The 21,076-nt window shown below is 36.2% G+C and overlaps 1 protein-coding gene and 1 long non-coding RNA gene across 2 annotated transcripts; one reads left to right on the top strand and one right to left on the bottom strand.

Annotated features, from left to right (window-relative positions):
* Positions 1–18: 18 nt before the first annotated feature.
* On the bottom strand, positions 19–15,509 carry gucy2g (guanylate cyclase 2g). Its single transcript, XM_073828195.1, has 21 exons — positions 15,144–15,509; positions 13,255–13,603; positions 12,805–12,929; positions 11,229–11,408; positions 10,997–11,141; positions 10,780–10,915; positions 10,594–10,697; positions 10,349–10,515; positions 7,745–7,870; positions 7,588–7,671; positions 7,392–7,496; positions 5,147–5,218; positions 4,681–5,005; positions 4,405–4,582; positions 4,168–4,308; positions 2,991–3,183; positions 2,552–2,726; positions 2,370–2,468; positions 1,630–1,721; positions 271–370; positions 19–168 (listed from the first exon to the last, which is right to left on the bottom strand). The coding sequence occupies exons 1-21, from the start codon at positions 15,507–15,509 to the stop codon at positions 38–40; spliced, it is 3,393 nt and encodes a 1,130-aa protein (XP_073684296.1). The 3' UTR covers positions 19–37.
* Positions 15,510–18,391: 2,882 nt separating this feature from the next.
* LOC141297397 (uncharacterized) lies at positions 18,392–20,983 on the top strand. Its single transcript, XR_012341380.1, has 4 exons — positions 18,392–18,540; positions 19,768–19,938; positions 20,318–20,426; positions 20,917–20,983. It is a non-coding gene; the product is annotated as an uncharacterized lncRNA (long non-coding RNA).
* The last annotated feature ends 93 nt before the right edge of the window (positions 20,984–21,076 follow it).

The following is a 21,076-nucleotide window of genomic DNA, read 5'->3' as shown; positions in this document are numbered from 1 at the left end:
TGTTATCCAAGAGTGTATATATACAATTACGGACAAACTAGATATCGGGTACAGTAAGTGTGTGCATTTCTGTCATCTTAGCCATAACTGGGGTCCGCTGGATTCCTCTTCTGTCTCCATCATTCATTGGGGTTGCTTTGGTTTTCTCCTGAGTGATATGAGTGATATGTGTGATATGAGAGGACAAGACTGCCCATATACAGTATGTCAGTAAGTTATTAGCATGAACACCTCAAACTGTGCTATAATCACGTGGCTTGATACTTACATCTGTTCCTGATTTAGGACTCGCATCACAGTCATGTCCAGTGGGTGGGAAACTGAATCCAGATTTGCTTAACAACCAGAAAGTTTTCTGTGTCCCCTTTCCCTAGAAAGCACAACAGAGATATGTTTAGATGCACAGACATGGCATGACAATAGACACTGTTTATATACAAGTTTAAGGCCACTATATTTAAAAAGAAATATATAAATTAATGTCATTTATGTCATAACATTTCTGTTTACAATCCTAAAACAGTTTATTTTCAGGTTTAAATGGAAAAATTAGATTTTGGTGTGATTTTAGTAGGATTGCACCGAATGTTCGGCAATGAATAAGCGCAAAGGCTGAATAAATTATACCGGACATTGATGTGACGCGATCAAATAGAGACGCGCACTAATGCAGCAATCATGACGACAGTGTGGAAGCATTTAGAACTGTCCGAGAAAGACGCATTAACCATTACAAGCACCGACAGCATGAGACTGTTTAGTGTCGCATCGCATGTCTTCCATGAAGGAGAGAAAGGGGTGGTTGTTGCTGGTTACTGTATAATGACTGAAATCGCGAAATGGCCTTTAACCATTAGTAAATAAACTACAGAATGTTATGTTGTCTAATATATGCACAAATTGTATTTGGCAGCGCTGTACAAACTTGTTAGCCAGGGTTCAAAGTCTAAAGCTTGAGGGAAATCTGCATGATGAGAGTCATTCATAAATCTGCTGCTGTCAGCAAAAAGTAGCACTGAGGTCTTGTGGGTTTCCGCCAAAATAAAAGTCAACATTTATAATTGTTAGTATTGTAATTTTACTGTTCTGTTCTGTAAAATAAAATAAAGACAAAAATGATAACAATCATTACAACAGCTCTATTAATTCATTTATTATAACATTCTCCTTTGCTCAGCAAGGCTGCATTTATTTCTACATTAAAAAACATGCCTGATTCAAGAAGGGGGTCTTAAAATCGCCAAAGAATATTATTTTAGTAACTTATTAAGTTTAAGTTAAATTGTGCTTTGTTGGTAAGCTATGATGTCTACTAGAATGTTAAAAATGATCAGTGTTACATAAATATTTTTAAAATGTTGTTTTATAATTGATTTTTTTTCTTTGAACAGCAAGACAAAACTGTAAAAAGCAAATACTGTCTATTTCATTTATGCAATGGTATAGTATTTTTATAATTTTAGAAAAACACTAAAAATAGTGTTCGGTAATTGGCCTTCGGCCCAGTGTGTAATTCTGTTCGGCTTCGGCCAAGAATTTTCATTTCAATGCATCCCTATTTTAGACATATGAAGCCCACTGTATAAAGAGTGGGATTGTAGAATTAATTCAAAATGTTTTACATCATACCTTTATTTCAATATCGCCCCTCTTCTCCAGTTCAAAAGTTCCCATCTTTAAGAGAATATCAGCAGTGCTCTGGGAGACATGGATTCTTAGTGCTGAGAAGGAAATAAGCAAGAATAAAGTATTTCAAGCATTTCAATCGATTTTTTTTAACAAAAGAAGTTTGAAGAATGAACATTTCCTGATAATTTACTCACCCCCATGTCATTCAAGATGTTCATGTCTTTCTTCTTCAGTCGAAAAGAAAATAGGGTTTTTGAGTAAAACATTCCAGGATTTTTCCTCATATAATGCACTACAATGGTGGCCAACGAGTTGAAGGTCTAAATTCAAGTTTCAATGCAGCTTCAAAGGACTCTACATGAACCCAGCTGAGGAATAAAGGTCTTATCTAGCAAAACGATCTGTCATTTTCTAAAAAAAACAAAAAAACACATGTGCATCTCAAAGCTAGTGTAAGATGAGCATTTGTGGTATATAAACTGTAATTGTTTTTTAGAAAATGACCAATCGTTTCAATAGATAAGACCCTTATTCCTTGATGGGATTGTGTACAGCTCTTTGAAGCTGCATTGAAACTGAAGTTTGGACCTTCAACCTGTTGAAGTTGAGAAAAATCCTGGAATGTTTTCCTCAAAAACCTTAATTTGTTCTCGAATGAAGAACGAAAGACACCTCTTGGATGACATTTTTATTTTATACTGGAAGTGATCTAATCCTTTAAAAGTTAGAAAAGTCCTTACGTAGACTGTTGCTTTCCATCCTAGAAGCCGTGTTTACTGTATCGCCAAATAAACAGTACCGGGGCATGGTACTACCCACAACTCCAGCAACCACTGGGCCTGTATATTCAAAGATTGAGATTGAGTATAATTTATTTTCTGTTCTCTAGACAACAATACACTTATAGTATGTATTTGCTTACCAGAATTGATTCCAATCCGTAGGGCCAATTTCTCATTAGGCAGATGCCTAATTTTGAACCTTTGGATGGCGGCTAGGAAGTGGAGTGCCATTGTAGAGATCTCTTCGGCATGACGAGTACCATTACTGATAGGCAGCCCACTGGCCACCATATATGCGTCCCCTATTGTCTCCACCTAGCATGAAGAATAAGAATAAATACTTGTAAATGTAACTCAAAATAAATTTTAATTGACAGAAATTATTCCTCATTAAAACCTATCAAGAATCAATAGCATCCATTAATGCCTTCATCCATTCATGTCACATGAATGGATGCAAATCTGGTTGTCTGTTCACACAGCATTTCTGAGACAAATTATAAATAACAAGGAAATATTGACTCAGAATGCAGCATTAATGGGTACAAATGTATATCAAAGTGAATATTGTTTACTTACCTTGTAGACATCGTATAGCTTAATGATCTCATCAAAAAGACTATAGAGGTCGTTGAGGAGGGTGACCACCTCCAGAGCTGAGCTAATGGAGCACATAGTGGTGAAACCCACAATATCAGAGAAGAAAATGGTCACCATCTCATAACTTTTTGGCTCCACTGGTTTTCCAGCCATTAGCTGATCGGCAATATACCTGTAAGGATATTTTAAGGAGATTTTGAAAGGAAAATAAAACAATACCTAATAATTTAAGTAATATTTTTTGCATGCAAAAGTCTTAAGTTTATCATAAAAGTTTTGTGAGTAAATACAAAAGTTTTTCAAACAAACACAAAGTTTCTCTGTCGAATGCATTCAAATCTAAATTTTTCCTCCGATCTCATTTTTTCTTTCCATCATCATGTACTTTTAGGGGCTCCATAAAAATGTGTAGGTCCTTGCATACTGAGTCAGAAATTCACGGCCGAAATTTTTGCATGTTAAAAAACAAATATGACCTCACATTGTGTCAATCATGTTTACACACTGCCTCCGAAACTTTCGTCCGTCATAAAAAAATTTGGATCGGGTTCCATTTTCTGCATTATTTACATCCTTAGAAAGCATTTTGAGAGGACTTTTGAATTCTGAGTGACCGTGACGTTCTGTGCGTGACAAATTTTGACAAATACGAAAAAGGTATTGGAAAATATCTGATATCTGAGTTTTAAAAAAAGTGGTAAGCACCTTTTCATCCTCACATTTAAATGGCTCTAAAAAGCATAAATAATTGATAGGGTTTCCTGACTAATAAAACCCCATAAAACTGCAAGTATAACAATAATAATAATAAAAAATATTTCCTCAACAGCAAATCAGCATATTAGAATGATTTCTGAAAAATCATGTGACACACTAAAGACTCGAAACAGTTATTTTAAATAGTAATAATATCTCAAAATTGTACTGTTTTTGCTGTACTTTGGATTAAATAAATGCAGGCTTGGTGAACAGAAGAAACTTTAAAAAACTGAAAATCTTACTCTTCAAAAACTTTTGACTGGTAGTGTATATAACCATCTAATATACAGTATAACCCTGCTTTTATGACAATTATTTTGCTAGCTGATAAAAAGAGTAATGAAAAATACATTAACAAAATGTAATTGTCCCGATGATACAATCAAGGTTTGTTTACTTTGGCAGCATGCTAGATAGAAGCTTATCAGCTCTGCTCTTTTCTGCTGTGAGCTGATTGGTTCTCTCCTCCACGACTTCTTCCAGATGATTGGCATATTTCTCCAGTTTGCTCACCATGTTGTCCAGGATGTTGGCATGGCTGGGAAATTGATAAAACTAGTATATAAAGTATATAAAATTGAATATATTTAAGAGTATCGAGACCATTAGACAGACAGCTTTATAGAACATGCACCTTTCAGGACATGCCTCACGCAGTTGTCTCCTGATACTGGCGAATGGGGGTCTGTGGTCTGGGTTTTCACTCCAGCAGGCTTTTAGCAAAGGGATGAGACGTTCATCACAGATGTCAACAGACAAGGTTGGTCTAAGGGGCTCCTCACTCATAGGGGTCCTTAACTGCTTGATAATCTCTAATGAATGAAATACAAAACACAATCTGAGTGGCCAAACTTAATGGAAAATTGGTTTCCAGACTAATGTATGTTAAGAAACACAACACAGGCATTACCTTTTGGTTCCAGATGAACGTCATGATATGGGCCCACCTCTGTACTGTATATCAGCTCTCGCATGATTATGGCAAAGCTATAGACGTCTCCTTTCTGGGTGCCATTGAAAGGGTAGTAGACCTCTCTCAAAAACTCAGGAGCAGTGTAGTACATCTCTTCATATTTTGCATTCTCCAGCGGCATCAGTCTGTGTTTGGTGCCATGTTTGAACTCCCACAGGCCAAATCCAGAGAGTTTGATCTGCAGCCTGCTGTCCACCAGACACGTACTAGGCCTCAAATTTCCATGAGACTTCAGACTGCTCTTATGTATGTACTCCATGCCCTGTAGAGAACATAACACAATAAAAAGTCTCACTTTTGGACCAGTTGCGTTTCAAATCAAGATTTCATAGTGGATATACAAACTATCAATCTAGATAATATAATGCAATGAAAAGATACAACACTGAAACAACATACTCACATTAACAATATCATAGGCAAAGGACAATTTGAACATCCAGTCCAGCTCAATTTCACTGTTCCCGAGAACATCCTGATGTATTAAAAGCAGAATAAAAGATATCCTGAGAGTCTGATGATAAAGACATACATGTTTTATTCATGCTTCAGGGAATGAGGGTTACATTAAGTAACTAAAATGTTCCCTTTTAGTTGGTCACTTTTGGCATCACATCCGTGACTAACAAATTGGTGAGATTCCTAATTCGTCAGTCACTGGCATGACATCTCCATTTCCTCCTTCAGGGAATAAGAGTTACACAAGTAGCCGAGATTTTGCCTTTCAGTCAGTCACTTTTTAGTGTCATGTCAGTGACCAACAAATTGGCGAGATTCCCATTTCGTCTGTCACCAATGTAATGTCTTCCTTCCTTCATGAAACAATGTTTACACAAGTAACCAAGACATTCCCTTTCAGTCAGTCACGTTCTGTGTCACGTAGGTGACCGACAAGTTGGCAAGATTAATAATTTGTCGGTCACTGATGTGATGTCCCTGTTCCCTCCTTCAGGGAAAGGGGGTTACACAAGTAACCAAGATGTTCCTTTTTATTCGGTCACTTTTGGCGTCATGTCTGTGACTGACAATTGTCGAGATTCCCATTTCGTCAGTCACCAACTTTCATCACTACATCGGTGACTGACAAATAGGCGAGATTCCTAATTCGTTGGTCCCCGACATGACATCTCAGTTCCCTCCTTCAGGGAATGAGGGTTACACAAGCAACAGAGGCATTCCCTCTCAGTCACTTTCAGCATCATGTCGGTGACTGACAAATTGGAGAGCTTCTTAATTTGTCGGTCACTGACGTGATGTCTCTGTTCCCTCCTTCAGGGAACAAGCCCTGTATCCCAATGTGCATACTATCCACCATATCTACCCTAAGATTCCCAATTCATCGATAACTGATGTGACATCTTTGTTCCCTCCCTCAGGGAACAAGGGTTACACAAGTAACCAAGACATTCCCTTTCAGTCTGTCACTTTCAGAGTCTCGTTGGTGACCGCTAAATTGTCAAGATTGCCAATTCGTTGGTCAATGACGTAAAGTCTCTGTTCCCTCTTTCAGGGAACAAGGGTTACACAGGTAACCAAGATGTTTACTTTCAGTCAGTTACTTTCGGAGTCACGTTGGTGACCGCCAAATTGGCGAGTTTGCCAATTCGTTGGTCACCGAAATGACGTTTTCATTCCCTGTTACACAAGTAACTGAGATGTTCCCTTTTAGTCGGTCACTTTCGGCGTCACAACGATGACCATCAAATTTGGCGAGATTCCCAATTCATTGGTCACTTTTGGTGTCACGGTGGTGACCAACTAATTGGGAATCGCTGAAAGGGAATGTCTTGGTTACACAAGCAAACGAGATGTCAAATTAACAAAATTCCTAATTCATCGATAACTGACGTGATGTCTTCATTCCCTTTTTCAGGGAATGAGGGTTACACAAGTAACCAAGACATTCCCTTTCACTCAGTCACTTTCAGAGTCACATCAGTGACCAACAAATTGGCGAGATTCCCAATTCGTTAGTCACCGACATGACGACCCCATTCCTTCTTTCAGGGAACAAGGCTTACACAAGCAACCGAGATGTTCCCTTTCAATCGGTCACTCAGATTTCTAATTCCCAGAATATTAATTCGTCAACAATGGTCATGACATCTCCGTTTTCTCTTTTATTATGGTTACTAACGAAATATATTGCTAATATATTATTTTTATTAGTATTTTATTATGGTGTTCTGTTGTCATAAACCAGGGGTGCCAAAACTCAGTCCTGGAGGGCTGGTGTCCTGCAGTTTACCTTCAACCCCATTTGGACACACCTGAATCAGCTAATCAAGCTCTTACTAGGCAGGTGTGTTGAGGCAGGTGGAGCTAAACTCTGTAGGACACCAGCCCTCCAGGGCCGAGTTTGGGCACCCCTGTCATAAACAATCAGGTCTAGAAAAAGTGTCCAAATTGTCCAGAAGAATAGATGTGCAAAAACTGGTTCCTGTATTTTTTATGTTATTTGGAATGTTTCTTAACCCTACATTGAAAAAAAACTAGAAGAATCAATTTTTACTAGTAAATCTCACAATTGCAAAGCTGACCATAACATATTGAATTAACCATAAAATACTATTTAACTTAATAGTATTTTACTCCAGTAATCTTTTTATTTAAAAATTGGAAAAATCTTTTTTAATAGTGTACTGTACCTTCAAGCTTCCTTTCTTGCAGTACTGCATGACGACACAAACATTTGGTGGCTCGATACACACACCGAAGAACTGTACTAGGTTCTCATGTTTCATTTCTCTCAGCTTCAGCAGAGATAAACACAAGCATTAGCAAACTATTCACCTGTGACTTGCTGAGATAAAACTACTTCTCTGAAAAGATCAGGAATTTTACCATGCTCAACTCTGCGATGATCGATGGTTTCTTGACATCAATAAGTATTTGATTTTTCAAATACTTGATGCCCACCTCGTTTCCCTGTATCATGGGCAAAGAGAGTGCGTAAGCTAAATATTTGGCATTATTTTCTAACGTGGTTCATAATTTGTACCTGATAGAGTCCAACTGTAGTGTATATGGCTTCTCTAGTACTGTAGCTGTTGGAGGAAAGCATGGACTGAGAGCCCCCACTTCCACATTTGCTTGGTGTTGTGCTTGCAGACAGTGTTTGTGTTCCCTGTAAAACCAACAATAGTACTCTTTTTTATGTGTTAAAATGTGTTTTTACTTACCTTGCTAAAGTATTTGATCACCCTGTGATTTGGCAAGTTCTCTTACTTAGAAATCATGGAGGGGTCTACAATTTTCAGCATAGGTGCATTTCCACTGTGAGAGACAGAATCTAAAAATAAAAATCTGGAAATCACATTGTATGATTTTTTAACAATGTATTTGTGAATTACTGTGTCAAATAAGTATTTGATCACTTGCATCAAAATTTTTTTATATTTGGTAGAGAAGCGTTTGTTAACAATTACAGAGGTCAAACGGTTCCTGTAGTTCTTCACCAGATTTGCACAGACTGCAGGAGGGATTTTGGCCCACTCCTCCATACAGATCTTCTCTAGATCTGTCAGGTTTCGGGGCTGTCGCTGAGCAACACAGAGTTTCAGCTCCCTCCAAAGATTTTCTATTGGATTTAGGTCTGGAGACTGGCTAGGCCACTCCAGAACCTTGATATGCTTTTTACGGAGCCACTCCTTGGTTTTCCTGGCTGTGTGCTTTGGGTCATTGTCATGTTGGAAGGCCCAGCCAGGACCCACCTTTAATGCTTTGACTGAGGGAAGGAGGTTTTTTCCCAATATGTCGCAATACATGGCCCCGTTCATCCTCTCCTTAATACAGTGCAGTCATCCTGTCCCCTGTGCAGAAAAACACCCCCAGAGCATGATGCTTCCAGCCCCATGCTTCACTGTAGGTATGGTATTATTGGGATGATACTCATCATTCTTCTTCCTCCAAACACGGCGAAAGGAGTTAAGACCAAAAAGTTCTACTTTGGTCTCATCTGACCACAGGACTTTCTCCCATAACTCCTCTGGATCATCCAGATGGTCCCTGGCAAACTTCAGACGGGCCTGGACATGAGCTGACTTAAGCAAGGGAACCTTCCGCGCGATGCAGGATTTTTAACCATGACGTTAGTGTATTACTGATAGTAGCCTTGGAAACGATGGTCCCAGCTCTCTTCACGGCACTGACCAGCTCCTCCCGTGTAGTTCTGGGCTGATTCTTCACCATTCTTAGCATCATTGATACCCCACGAGGAGAGATCTTCCGTGGGGCCCCAGTCCAAGGGACATTGACAGTCATCATTAGCCTCTTCAATTTTCTGACAATTGCTCCAACAGTTATTCTTTTTTCACCAAGCTGCTTGGCAATTTCCCCGTAGCCATTTCCAGCTTTGTGAAGGTCTACAATTTTGTCTCTTGTGTCTTTTGACAGCTCTTTGGTTTTGCCCATGTTGCTACTCAGACTTTGGCTGATTGTGGGGTGCACAGATGTCTTTATGACAGCTAACGACCTCAAACAGGTGCTACTAATTTAGAATCATGAGCAGAGTGTAGCTGGACTATTTAAAAGCAAAATAACAGGTCTTTGAGGGTCAGAAATTTGGCTAATAAGCAAGTGATCGAATACTTTTTTGACATAGTAATTCACAAATAAATTGTTTAAAAAAATCATACAATGTGATTTCCGGATTTTTATTTTTAGATTCTGTCTCTCACAGTGGAAATGAACCTATGCTGAAAATTGTAGACCCCTCCATGATTTCTAGGCAAAAGAACTTGCAAAATCACAGGGTGATCAAATACTTATTGACCTCACTGTATTTAGACTAGTGTTCTGGTTTATGCTACATCCAGATTTTACATCTACATTGATGGCATAGTTAGTATGGTGCTGTATTTTTCTATTATTGTTAAAGGGATAGTTCACACAAAAATGAAAATTTGACGTTTATCTGCTAACCCCCAGGGCATCCAAGATGTAGATGACTTTGTTTCTTCAGAAGAACACAAGCAAAGATTTTTAACTCAAACCGCTGCAGTCTGTCAGCCAAATAATAGCAGTGGATGGGCACCAAACCTTTAAAAGTAAACAAAAACATGCACAGACAAATCCGAATTACACCTTGCGGCTTGTGAGGATACATTGATGTCCTAAGACACGAAACCATCGTTTTTCGCGAGAAACTGAACACACGTGTCTTAGAACATCATTGTATCGTCACGAGCCGCAGGGTGTAATTTGGATTTGTCTGTGCATGTTTTTTTTTTTTACTTTTAAAGGTTTGGTGCCCATCCACTGCTATTATTTGGCTGACAGACTGCACCGGTTTGAGTTAAAAATCTTTGTTTGTGTTCTGCTGAAGAAACAAAGTCACCTACATCTTGCATGCCCTGGGGTTTAGCAGATAAACATCAAATTTTCATTTTTGGGTGAACTATCCCTTTAAGCAAAACAGAATAAATAATAAACATAATTAGAAATATTAATGCTGAACGAATTAAATTTGCATACTAAATTTGACCATCCGTCCAAAATTACTCAACTAAAATAAAAATGTAATTATAGTAAAAAGTAAAATCTAAGCATATATATCAATAAATACATTTATAAAATATTAAATTTAAATGCAAGTTCATCTTACTTTGGGCTCTCTAAGGATAGTTATCTCGCTGTAGTCTATCAGCCACCAGTTAGACTCATCCAGACGAGTTTGTAGACGGGTCTTCTGTAGAGTCAGCAAAGTGATCAAAGCCACTGCTGCCACTCCTAACAGAGGCAGAGCCACCAGCAGAACCAGCAGAGATATCTCTGGAATCAAGTGAAAAGATTTTGTGTCTATGTGCATAGAAATTTAGCTAAATCTACCATTTAGTAATGTCTATTTACCATTGTCTAACCATTCACAGAGCTCATTACTGAAACCACAGGCTGGATAATCAAGTGGAGGTTTTCCATTTTGCCAAACAATGTTAGAAAACATTGACGTGGTTCTGCAAAACAGGTATTTTTCATACAGTCAGAGTTTCAGCGTTGAATATCAAAAAGGTACCATATGCAATATATTGGTCTTACTTGATCGTTTTCGAATGACTGTCAAAGTCCAAAACAGAGACAAATTTTGTGACAGTTTCTGTCTGTTGTAAGTCATATACTGAATAGTCAATGTTCCTCTCTCCATAATCATCAAAGTGAACCAGACCTGAAGCCCCTGTAAAAAATATAAAGGTTTTTGTTTTGGTTATTTACAATCAATAGGAAAAATACGAACAGGCATGTGAGGTAAAATTACCATAAAACCTAATGCTGGTCCTGTCTCTGAGCTTCTGGACAATCTCTCGTCCATGACGGATGTCTTTACCATTTTTAAAGGCTTCTTTAAGGCCCATGGCATAAAGTAAAACTGCGTCATGTAAATAGGCAGCATATGAGCTTACCTAAAACATCAAATAGATTATATAAAATGAACTAAACGTTGATCCAAATCACAAACAAAATTTTTTTTTTTCATAAAATATTCTCACCTCTTTTTCTGAAGACAGGTTGCTGTAAAAAGGAGCCCCTTTTATTCTCTCATAAGCCTGCTCGAAGAAGTCATAGTATTCATACCCTTCATAAGACTTCTCAGCGAGTAAAAACACCATGTCAAAAGCCTTCAGCATTGTGGCTTTATTTGCATCACCCACTACCTTCCACAGGTTGTCCTAATGAGGGAAAAAGTGAGAGTTTGGGTAAATAATAATAGTAACCTCATTCAGTTTTAAATGCCTAGAAATATTAACAAATGTTCACTAACTTAATACATGTTTTATTTTATTAATTATAGTGATATCAACTGCATCCGACAGCTTAGGCAGCTGATTTGTTGCCTTTGCTGCCCTATCAGGAAATGACTTTGCAGGCGGTGTTTGCACATGAAGATAGTTTAATGGTCTAAATCTAAATAGAGAGAGCTAAATGAAATAAAGAGAGATAACTGAGCGAACTGAGCGAATATACTAACTAGAAATTACATCAGAAGTTTATCAAAAAACGTACATTTACACACACAAACTGACCATCGACTGTGTAGATGTCTTCTGTCTATATATTTGTTTCCTCAGCTGTCACAGAATTGAACAGGGATGGGATTATGGGATATCATAAACAGACAAGGATACATCTGTGCTGTGCTTTTTATTTTGTTTACACTCAAGTTATTAAAAAAGTGATGCAAAAATTTTACTAAAGAGTGAATACACCAAAAAGGCCTCATTTACAAAACATCTTGAAGTAGATACAAAGTACATCAATGCATTGTATTTAGGGCTGCCATCAAGGAATATTTTCGTAATTGATTAATCTGTCGATTATTCTGATGATTAATCAAGTAATTGGCCAATTATAATAATTTTTTGTGGTAATTATAAACCTAGGTGAACAATATAGCCTTTAAGGTTACTTAAAATACATATAGAAATGAGGAAATGATCATTATTTCAAATGAAGTATCAAAAGCAAGTAATCATATGGTTTTACTGAACTAAACTGTCAATACATAATGTATTATAAACAACAGAACTAATGTAACTTACATTACGCATTATAACAAATGACTGCAGAGGGCGCCAACGGTCTGACGATTGTTTGTATTGTGTAATATTCACTAAACAACATTAAATTCAAAAGTCTACTTAATATTTAATATCTGGCCATTTCATTACGACAGAAATGGTACAGTACAGCCACTGTCTTTTATTGAATATATGGGCATCAAAACGTGTAAATTCAGAATGAGGGTTTGAACTTTTATTTTGAAATCGCGATAGACACATTGAAAAAGATAAAGATGAATTCCCTGTGTTTGCGTAGTTTTATAAATGATTTACCTCACAAATTTGATTAAATGGTGCACATTGCGTTCCTAGAATGTTTTATGTTTAAAACGAGTATTTGAATCAAATTGAATCGAGGAATTGTGACAGCCCTAATTGTAATTATATTTAGCATTTATATTTTCTTTTAAACCTTTAGAAAAAAAATCATAATTTAAGCATTATTATACATTTTTCATTTTAAATTAAAAGAGTCACCTGCGTTTTATGTGTACCATCTACTCACCACTTTGCCACTGACCTCAAACTGCTGAACCAGAAGGAAAACATACTCTCCATTCATTAGGCCTTGTTTCTGAGCTTCCATCATCAGAGATTTGGTGTCTTCAGCATTAGCAAGCACAACCACCACTAGAATGAACAGAATAACATCTTATAATCCTATAGAAACATTATTTAGGCTTTAGCCTTACATGTTAGTATGCGGAAGCTGTACATTGTTATTATCCTGCACTAGGTAATGGGACTTGAGAACAACACATGTTTATCAGGAGCTTTGATATTATAGCAGTTAAAGTGTAGATTATGTTCTCTCATCTTATGCCAATTAACAGCTTCAGGAGGAACAGGCCATGAGGGTATAAGGGCAAGATACATTTGTGATTTTACACGTTTTACATACTGAGGTGTAAACTCCACCCAAGAGTTGAAAGATAAGTACTACTTATTGGCTCACCTCTTGCGACTTTAGAGATGATCTGCAAGTTTCTCTGTGCCAGTTCTGGGTCACTGGTATCAAACTTGATGCCAGCTGTGACTGTCACTTTGGACCTGAGTTGCTGTTCAACATTCTTCCAAAGAGCATCAACACTGTCCCATGTGTTTGTATCCGCACTGCCGCCGATCATACCAACATACTTCCATCCAAAGAATTCCAGTGTTTTAACCAGGATTTCTCCAACCCTTTTAAGTGGAGGTACAATTTTTATATAGGTGTCATACACCAGCGTGTTATCCATTTTTGCCGTCTGGCCAACAAAGCCGAACATGGGAATGTTCCATGTGGATGCTATGAGCCCAGTGACCTGAAGGACATAAGCAAAAACTGCATTTACATATTAAAAAAAGGATTTAAAAATCAGCTTTAAAATCACAGGAATTGATAAAGAAGTCTCTTCTGCTAACCAAGCCAGCATTTATTTGTGTAACTAAAGAACAGCAAAAACAGTAAAATTTTGAAATGCCTTTACTATTTAAAGTAACTCTTTTCTATTTGAATATATTTTAAAATGTAATTTATTCCTGTGATTTTAAAGCTGATTTTTTAGCATCATTACTCCCGTCACATGATTCTTTAGAAACCATTCTAATATTCTGATTTGCTGCTCAAAAAAACATTCATTATTATTATATTGAAAACAGCTGAGTAGAGTTTTTTTCAGTTTTTTTATGAATAGAAAGTTTAGACAAACATTTTTGTAATATTCTAAATATTATCATCACTTTTGACCAATTTAAAGCATCCTTGCTAAATAAAAGTATTGTTTTCTATCAATTTCTTCCCAATTAAAAAACTATATATATATATATATATATATATATATATATATATATATATATACTGATGCATATATATACTTTCTATTCATCAAAGAATCCTGAAAAAATTTACTCAACTGTTTTAAATATTAATAATAATAATAATAAAAATGTTTCTTGAACAGCAAATCAGCCTATTAGAATGATTTCTGAAGGATCATGTGACACTGAAGACTGGAGTAATGATGCTGAAAATTTAGTTTTGATCACAGGAATAAAATTACATTTTAAAATATATTCAAATATAAAAAAGTTATTTTAAATAGTAATAATATTTCACAATTGTACTGTTTTTGCTGTACTTTGGATCAAATAAATGCAGGCTTGGTGAACAGAAGAGACTTCTTTAAAAAGCATTAAAAAAAACTTACTGTTCAAAAACTTTTGACTGGTAGTTTATGCTATATTTTTGTTCTCTCTAGCATTTTTTTCTTGTTATGTCCCCTTAATGGACTCCATTGCTTTGTGATACATTTATGATATGCAAATCTATAATTAAAGGAATAATTTACCCCAAAATTCAGGCAATTATTTACTCACTCTCCACTTGTTCTAAACATGTTTACGTTTCTCTATAAGTTTTCTGTATAAGTCAATGGCTACCATTAACTGTTTGGTTAATAACATTCGTCAAAATAACTTATTTTGAGTTCTGCAGCCAAAAGAAATTCATACAGGTTTGAAACAACTCGAGGGTGAGTAAACGATGAACACTTTTTTTTTATTTTTGAATGAACTATTAAAAATAAAATAATGACTTTCATAATTTGTCGACGAATCCTATCCGCCAAAAAAATAATCGCAATAACCGCAATATTGTTATGGTTAACTTCTTTGGTGAAAGCTACTTCTATTTATGAGTAGGCTTTATTCAGCGACAGGTGACATATGCTGTATTTCAATAGTCTTAATTAACCATCTACCCCTCCGTAATTCACTTAATAATAATTCTGTTAAAAATAGTAGTAACATTAGTAATAACAATAAATAATTTACCTGTATCACATTTCAAAACAAGACACTTACTTCAGCCTCCTCAGGACAGGGTGGACCAAATAGCGCTGACACATTTTGATTCAACACTTGATCGATGGAACCCTGAAGCGAAAGTTTTGCGTTACAGTCTGTGTCCATGTATACGAAGTCAAAGGTGAAATTTCCACTCAGAGATGGATTTGCGTTGATCTTGTCTATGGCTATTTGCATCGCAGACCCCAACCTAAGCAAACTGAATGGGTAGGAAATGTTCAGAGGAGCTTGCAGGCCAACCGTAACCTTAAATTGGGTTGGTTTGTTACAAATAACAGAGTTCGTAAGAGCTGATAAAGAAACAAAAATCAGCACCCACCATCGAGTGGGTCCACTTATGTCTAAATCTAATCCTCCTGACATCCTACCTGCATAAAACTCACTCACATTGATCGGCTTTCAGACATACAGGTGGATTTAAATGGACTCTGTCTTCCCTGGGGAAATTAATTCTAAACAAGGGGTTTCTCTGGAGAAAGAGCACTTAGCACCTATAGTCATGGGCGTAAATTTCATTTAACAGTAGGGGGGGACAATAAATATAAAATTTCTCATGAGCATTTTTTGAAGGGGACACAAAATAATACAGTCAAATTGTACGCATAAAGATACACAACAATAAAAACAAGGAATTAAAAAAAGGTTTAAAATTCTATTTAAAGTGAGGTCAGTTCGGACGTAACACAGTGCTCATTTACTAACAGTACAGCTAAATGAAACTCCTCACATTTGCGACGAGCGGGTCTCGAACCCGAGTCAACGGCACGGTAGGCGGACGCACTGACAAGAAGGCTAAAGGGTGCATCCACCAACTCGCTAGTTTATCTCTTGAGGTGCATAGCACCTGATAACTGGTCTCTGTTAAACAATATTCTAATTGTAGCCGTTAATGTTAAGTTAACATTATGCCATATCGTCACAAATAAAACAATGCATGGGAAACGGCTTTGGCGTCTTAGTTGCAGTGCATTATGCAACAAGCTATTGTTAACTAGATATAGGCTATAATATTTTAATCGCTAATGTAGCAGATTCATGAAAAATTACATCGGTAATCAGCATTTTTGCCGCAACTAATTTATGAATGAGTCTGCATCAACTACATTAAAGAGAATCGCTTTATTTAAATGTAATAAAATACCCTACTTACAGGAGTTCAACATTAATTGAGCCGCAGCCACACACCTGACTCGTGTGTGTAGAGCAGACAGTGGGCCAAACCACTGTGAGGAAGGGGAGGGGGAACTCAGCTGTTTCTAAATGCATTTTTTGCATTTATTTCTACTTACACCAGTATTTTAGGTAAACATACATATATTTTTCACAATAGACAGTGCGTTTTTTAATAATAATTGTTTTTAGAGGGAGGGGGGGGGGGGCATGTCCCCCCCGTCATTTACGCCCATGCTGCACGTTTTGCACGTTCTCAGTCAATTTTCACTAGCATGACCATATGAAATTAAGGTTTTTCAAATAATGCTGGGATAACACCAATCAGGTTGTAAACAAACTTGTTGAAGTTAATGCCAGCTCAAGTTCTGCCTTGCAGAATCTGCAAAATGTTAATTATTTTACCAAAATAAGAAGGGTTAAATACAGACTGTATGTTATTTTTTCATTGAGTACTGACCTGAATAAGATATTTCTCATAAAAGATGTTTACATATAGTCCAGAAGAGAAAATAATGGTTAAAAATTACCGCATTCAAAAGTTTATATACACTTGACTTCTATTACTGTGGTTTTTTGTTTGTTTGTTTGTTTAGTGATAGTTGTTCATGAGTCCCTTGTTTAAACTTGGTTAAACTGGCCACTGTTCTTCAGAAAAGTCCTTCAGGTCCCAGGTTTTGTGTATTTGAGCCCTTTCCAACAATGTATTATTTTGTTATTTAGGCAAAATAAGAAAAATATACACATCTTCATTTCTGTTCAAAAGTTTTCACCTCCTGGCTCTATCGTGTTTCCTTCTAAAGCATCAGTGAGAGTTTGAACCTTTTGTAATAGTTGCATGTGAGTCTCTCAGTTGTCCTCAGTGTGAAAAGATGGATCTAAAAATTGCAGTCATTGTTGGAAAGGGTTCAAATACACAAAAATGCTAAAACAAAAATTATAATTTGTGGGACCTGAAGGATTTTTCTGAAGAACAGCGAGCAGTTTAACTGCTCAGGACAAACATGGGACTCAAAAAAAAACGAAAAAAAAAAACAAACAAACAAACAAAAAAAAAACTGGATCATTCAGGTAACAACACAGTATTAAGAATTAAGAAAAAGAAAGGGTATGTAAACTTTTCAACGGGTCATTTTTATAAATTCAGCTATTTTTTTCTCTTGTGGACTATATGTAAACATCTTTTATGTGAAGTATCTTATTCAGGTCAGTACTAAATAAAAATAACATGCATTTTGTATGATCCATCTTAATTAGGTAAATAATTCAAAATTTCTCCTCAAGGTGTATGAAAACTTTTGACGTACTCTGTATGTCTGTCTATGTATATTTTCCTTGAGGGTATGTATCACTTAAACTTTGACCTAAATTGACCAACTTCGACTTCAATCAGCAAGACTCAAATCAACAGAGGCCTTGACAGCTTTCATTCTTTTAATTTCATTGTCTATTATCAGAACAGATTACAAAATCCAAAGGTGCTCACATCTTATCTGTCATTACAGTCAAATGTCAAAGTTCAGCTGAGACGTCCTTCCTAAACTGCTGTGATAATGATGCTGAGGCAAATGAGGTTTGAAAACAGTGTGTGTGTGTGTGTGTGTGTGTGTGTGTGTGTGTGTGTGTGTGTGTGTGTGTGTGTGTGTGTGTGTGTGTGTGTTTGTAAGATCATGTTGTGTCATGCTTAACTGAGTCTGCTAATAGGAGGTGTGACATGAGCAGCCTAGTGCTGTTTTCTTGCTAACAAGGGTTTTAGGGCCTCACTTTAACCTGAATCAGCAAAATGTTACTGCAAACTACCAAAGTCATAAGTAATCATGATGAAAACCTGAATATTTGAATAGGAGCAACTGTCCACTCAACTTTCCACTGCATGCAATTCAATGTCACGCTGACCAGCAAAGGCTAAACTCATAGTCCACTTTTCATACTAGCACTGTTCAGTTGTACTTTTCAGCATGCAGACGTGTGAATCTTGTACAACCGACATTTACATTTACAGGATTTAGCTGTATAGCCATGATTGTGTTTATGTTCAGTCATTTGTATTATCAGGGAACAGATAGCAGCAATTGGTTCAAAGGTCACTCATGTGCTTGTTTTATTGGATCTGAGACCATGCCTTCCTTCTCAGTCGTCTTGTGGCTTTAGCAAAGCTGTGCAAGGGTCTCGCAGGACTTTTTCTTTCAGTGCCATTACCTGACGGACAAACGGACTCCTGCAGGTAATCCAGGTTCTTGCTTCTAAAAATCTTTATTTGTTGAATTTCATATTCATATACCAATACATATTAGGCACATTAGGCCTAACACTAAGCAGTTAAATGATGGTTCTGGTGTGTGCATTTATTGTATGCATGTTTAAAACAAAAACTGCATGATGCAGATGATTTAGTAAATTAAAAAATAAGACTAGTAGGAATGTTTTGCATACAAAACTTTTATCTTTTCTTAAATAACTTGGTTTAATTTATTAGAATTATCTTATCATTGTGACTTAAGTCAGATGTTTTGAAGATGTTTTGAAATGTGCTGATCAAGAAATAAAATGATGCTTAAAATATTTACATAGGTGTGAGTCTGTGGGTTATGCTCAAATATTTAAATAAAATGTATTACGTATATAAAAGAACATTTCTTGCTGCTTTTTATGAAGGGTTGCTGATGCTCTTGAGGCTAAAAAGGGTTATATAACCTTTGTTAGACTTTGGCCACCATAAATGCATGGCTAGAAAGATAATGTGCTAAATCTAATAGCATTATAATAGCCATATGTGCAATACTGGAGATCATATAGAATCCTGAAGAAACAGGTATTGAAGGTATTGGTAAAACTGGAGAATGTGAAGAAGGAATTTCACTGAAAAAATGCATAATTGTGAGACATATGTGACCCTGGACCACAAAACCAGTCTTAAGTATCACGGGTATATTTGTAGCAATAGCCAAAAACAATTTTTCTATTATGCCAAAAATTATTAGGATATTAGGTAAAGATCATGTTCCATGAAGATTTAGTACATAAGATTCAGAACTTCATTTGGACAACTTTAAAGGTGATTTTCTCAATATTTAGATTTTTTTTTACCCTCAGATTCCAGGTTTTCAAATATCTTGGCCAAATTTTGTTCTGACAAACCATACATCAGTTTATTCAGCTTGACTAGTTTTTTGGTCAGGGTTACATATATTTTTCTTAATTGGACTATACTGTGCTCTAACTTGTGCACTCTAACCTTCACCCCCTTCCTAAGGTCATACTGATTTTTGTCTTCATCAATACCTTCTATTCAGTGTACCATCAAAACAGCACTGTGATTACAGGGATCTTGAACTCGGAAATTCACTTATATAACCACATAGAAGTAAATTAAAATACTATGTTATGTATGATACTAACCATCTTTGTTATTCTAGATTTTTTAATGCTGTTTGTTTTTCATTTTTTACAGCTGATCCTGTGAATTATGGAATTCTTGTTTGAGTTCCTGTTTACCCCGCTGTCCACTTCTGGACTGGTGTTTCTGTTTAGCCTTGCAGCTGTAGCTCTGGTACATCTTAACACCAGGCCCAAACCACTGCATCCACCCACAGACCTTAACCAGCAGAGTGTGGGCATAGCGGTGAGTGTTTTCATTTGTCAGCTGAATGCAATATAATGTATGTTTTAAATCGATAATTGGTCTTTTTAAAACATTTCGTAAGTAATTTAGTCCAAACGTCTAGTTTTGTGAACAAATCTAGACATGTAAAAGTACTTTAAGAGTAATTTTTAAATAGGAACAGCATTTGAAATGTTTAAAACTGAACAGAAAAAGAAAAAAGTATGAATAAGTGTTAATGTAAGATACAAAGGTAGTTAAATAATAATAGAAATAAATAACATTTTAAGGCTACAATGTGTGTGTATCACTTCATCAGGTTCTTGTGTCTTATTTTATAGTTCTGAATGTCTTTTAGCACTGCAGTGGTTTAATATTACTGGCATTTTTTTATTTACAGGGTGGTGCTAGAAAAACAACACTCTTGAAAAATGACAACTTGATCTCGTGCTTATATGAGGATGCCAAAACTCTATATGAGGTTTTTCAAAGAGGACTACGTGTCTCAGGTGAGAGGTCATGAAGTCAAAATTTACAGCAATATAAAATATGTGACCCTGGACCACAAACCAGTCATAAGGCGCATGGTTATATTTGTAGCAATAGCCAACAGTACATTTTATGGATATAAAAAATATATATATAGATTTTTCATTTATGCCAGAAATCAATAAGATATTAAGTAACCATGAATATATTTTGAACATTTTCTACCGTAATATATCAAAACGTAAATTTTGATTAGTAATATGCATTTCTAAGGACTTCATTTGGACAACTTTAAAGGTGATTTTCTCAATATTTAGATTTTTTTGTACCCAAAGATTCCAGAATTTCAAATAGTTGTATCTTAACCAACCATACAAGCTTATTCATTCAGCTTTTTCAGATTTTTTTTTCCAGAACCTAGTTTTGTGGTCTAGGTTCACTTATTGACATCCTTTTGAAATTAAATCAATATATTTTATATATATAATATATTTTTTCTGTACTTTGCAGGAAATGGACCTTGCTTGGGGTACAGAAAGAAGGGGCAACCTTTTCAATGGCTTAAATACAAACAGGTATTTGTACCAACCACAAATATAATTTTGAGCTCAAAAGTGAGGACAGCTGAGGTCTTTGTTTCAGTGCTTGCCTCTGATTGACTCAGGTTTCA

This window comes from Garra rufa, chromosome 22 (genome assembly GCF_049309525.1).
Source record: "Garra rufa chromosome 22, GarRuf1.0, whole genome shotgun sequence".
Lineage (NCBI taxonomy): Eukaryota > Metazoa > Chordata > Actinopteri > Cypriniformes > Cyprinidae > Garra > Garra rufa.
The sequence above is the reverse complement of the archived record's forward strand: the minus strand, read 5'-3'. Positions and strand labels throughout refer to the sequence as shown.

What these genes read in the sequence shown, in the direction of transcription:
- gucy2g (XM_073828195.1), bottom strand. Translation starts at nt 15,509, where the DNA reads ATGTCAGGAGGATTAGATTTAGACATAAGTGGACCCACTCGATGGTGG. An exon ending in CCTGTCCTGAGGAGGCTGAA is followed by an intron (nt 13,604 to 15,143) that starts GTAAGTGTCTTG and finishes TATGTCCTTCAG; the next exon opens with GTCACTGGGCTCATAGCATC. An exon ending in GAGTCCTAAATCAGGAACAG is followed by an intron (nt 169 to 270) that starts ATGTAAGTATCA and finishes CTCATATCACAC; the next exon opens with ATATCACTCATATCACTCAG.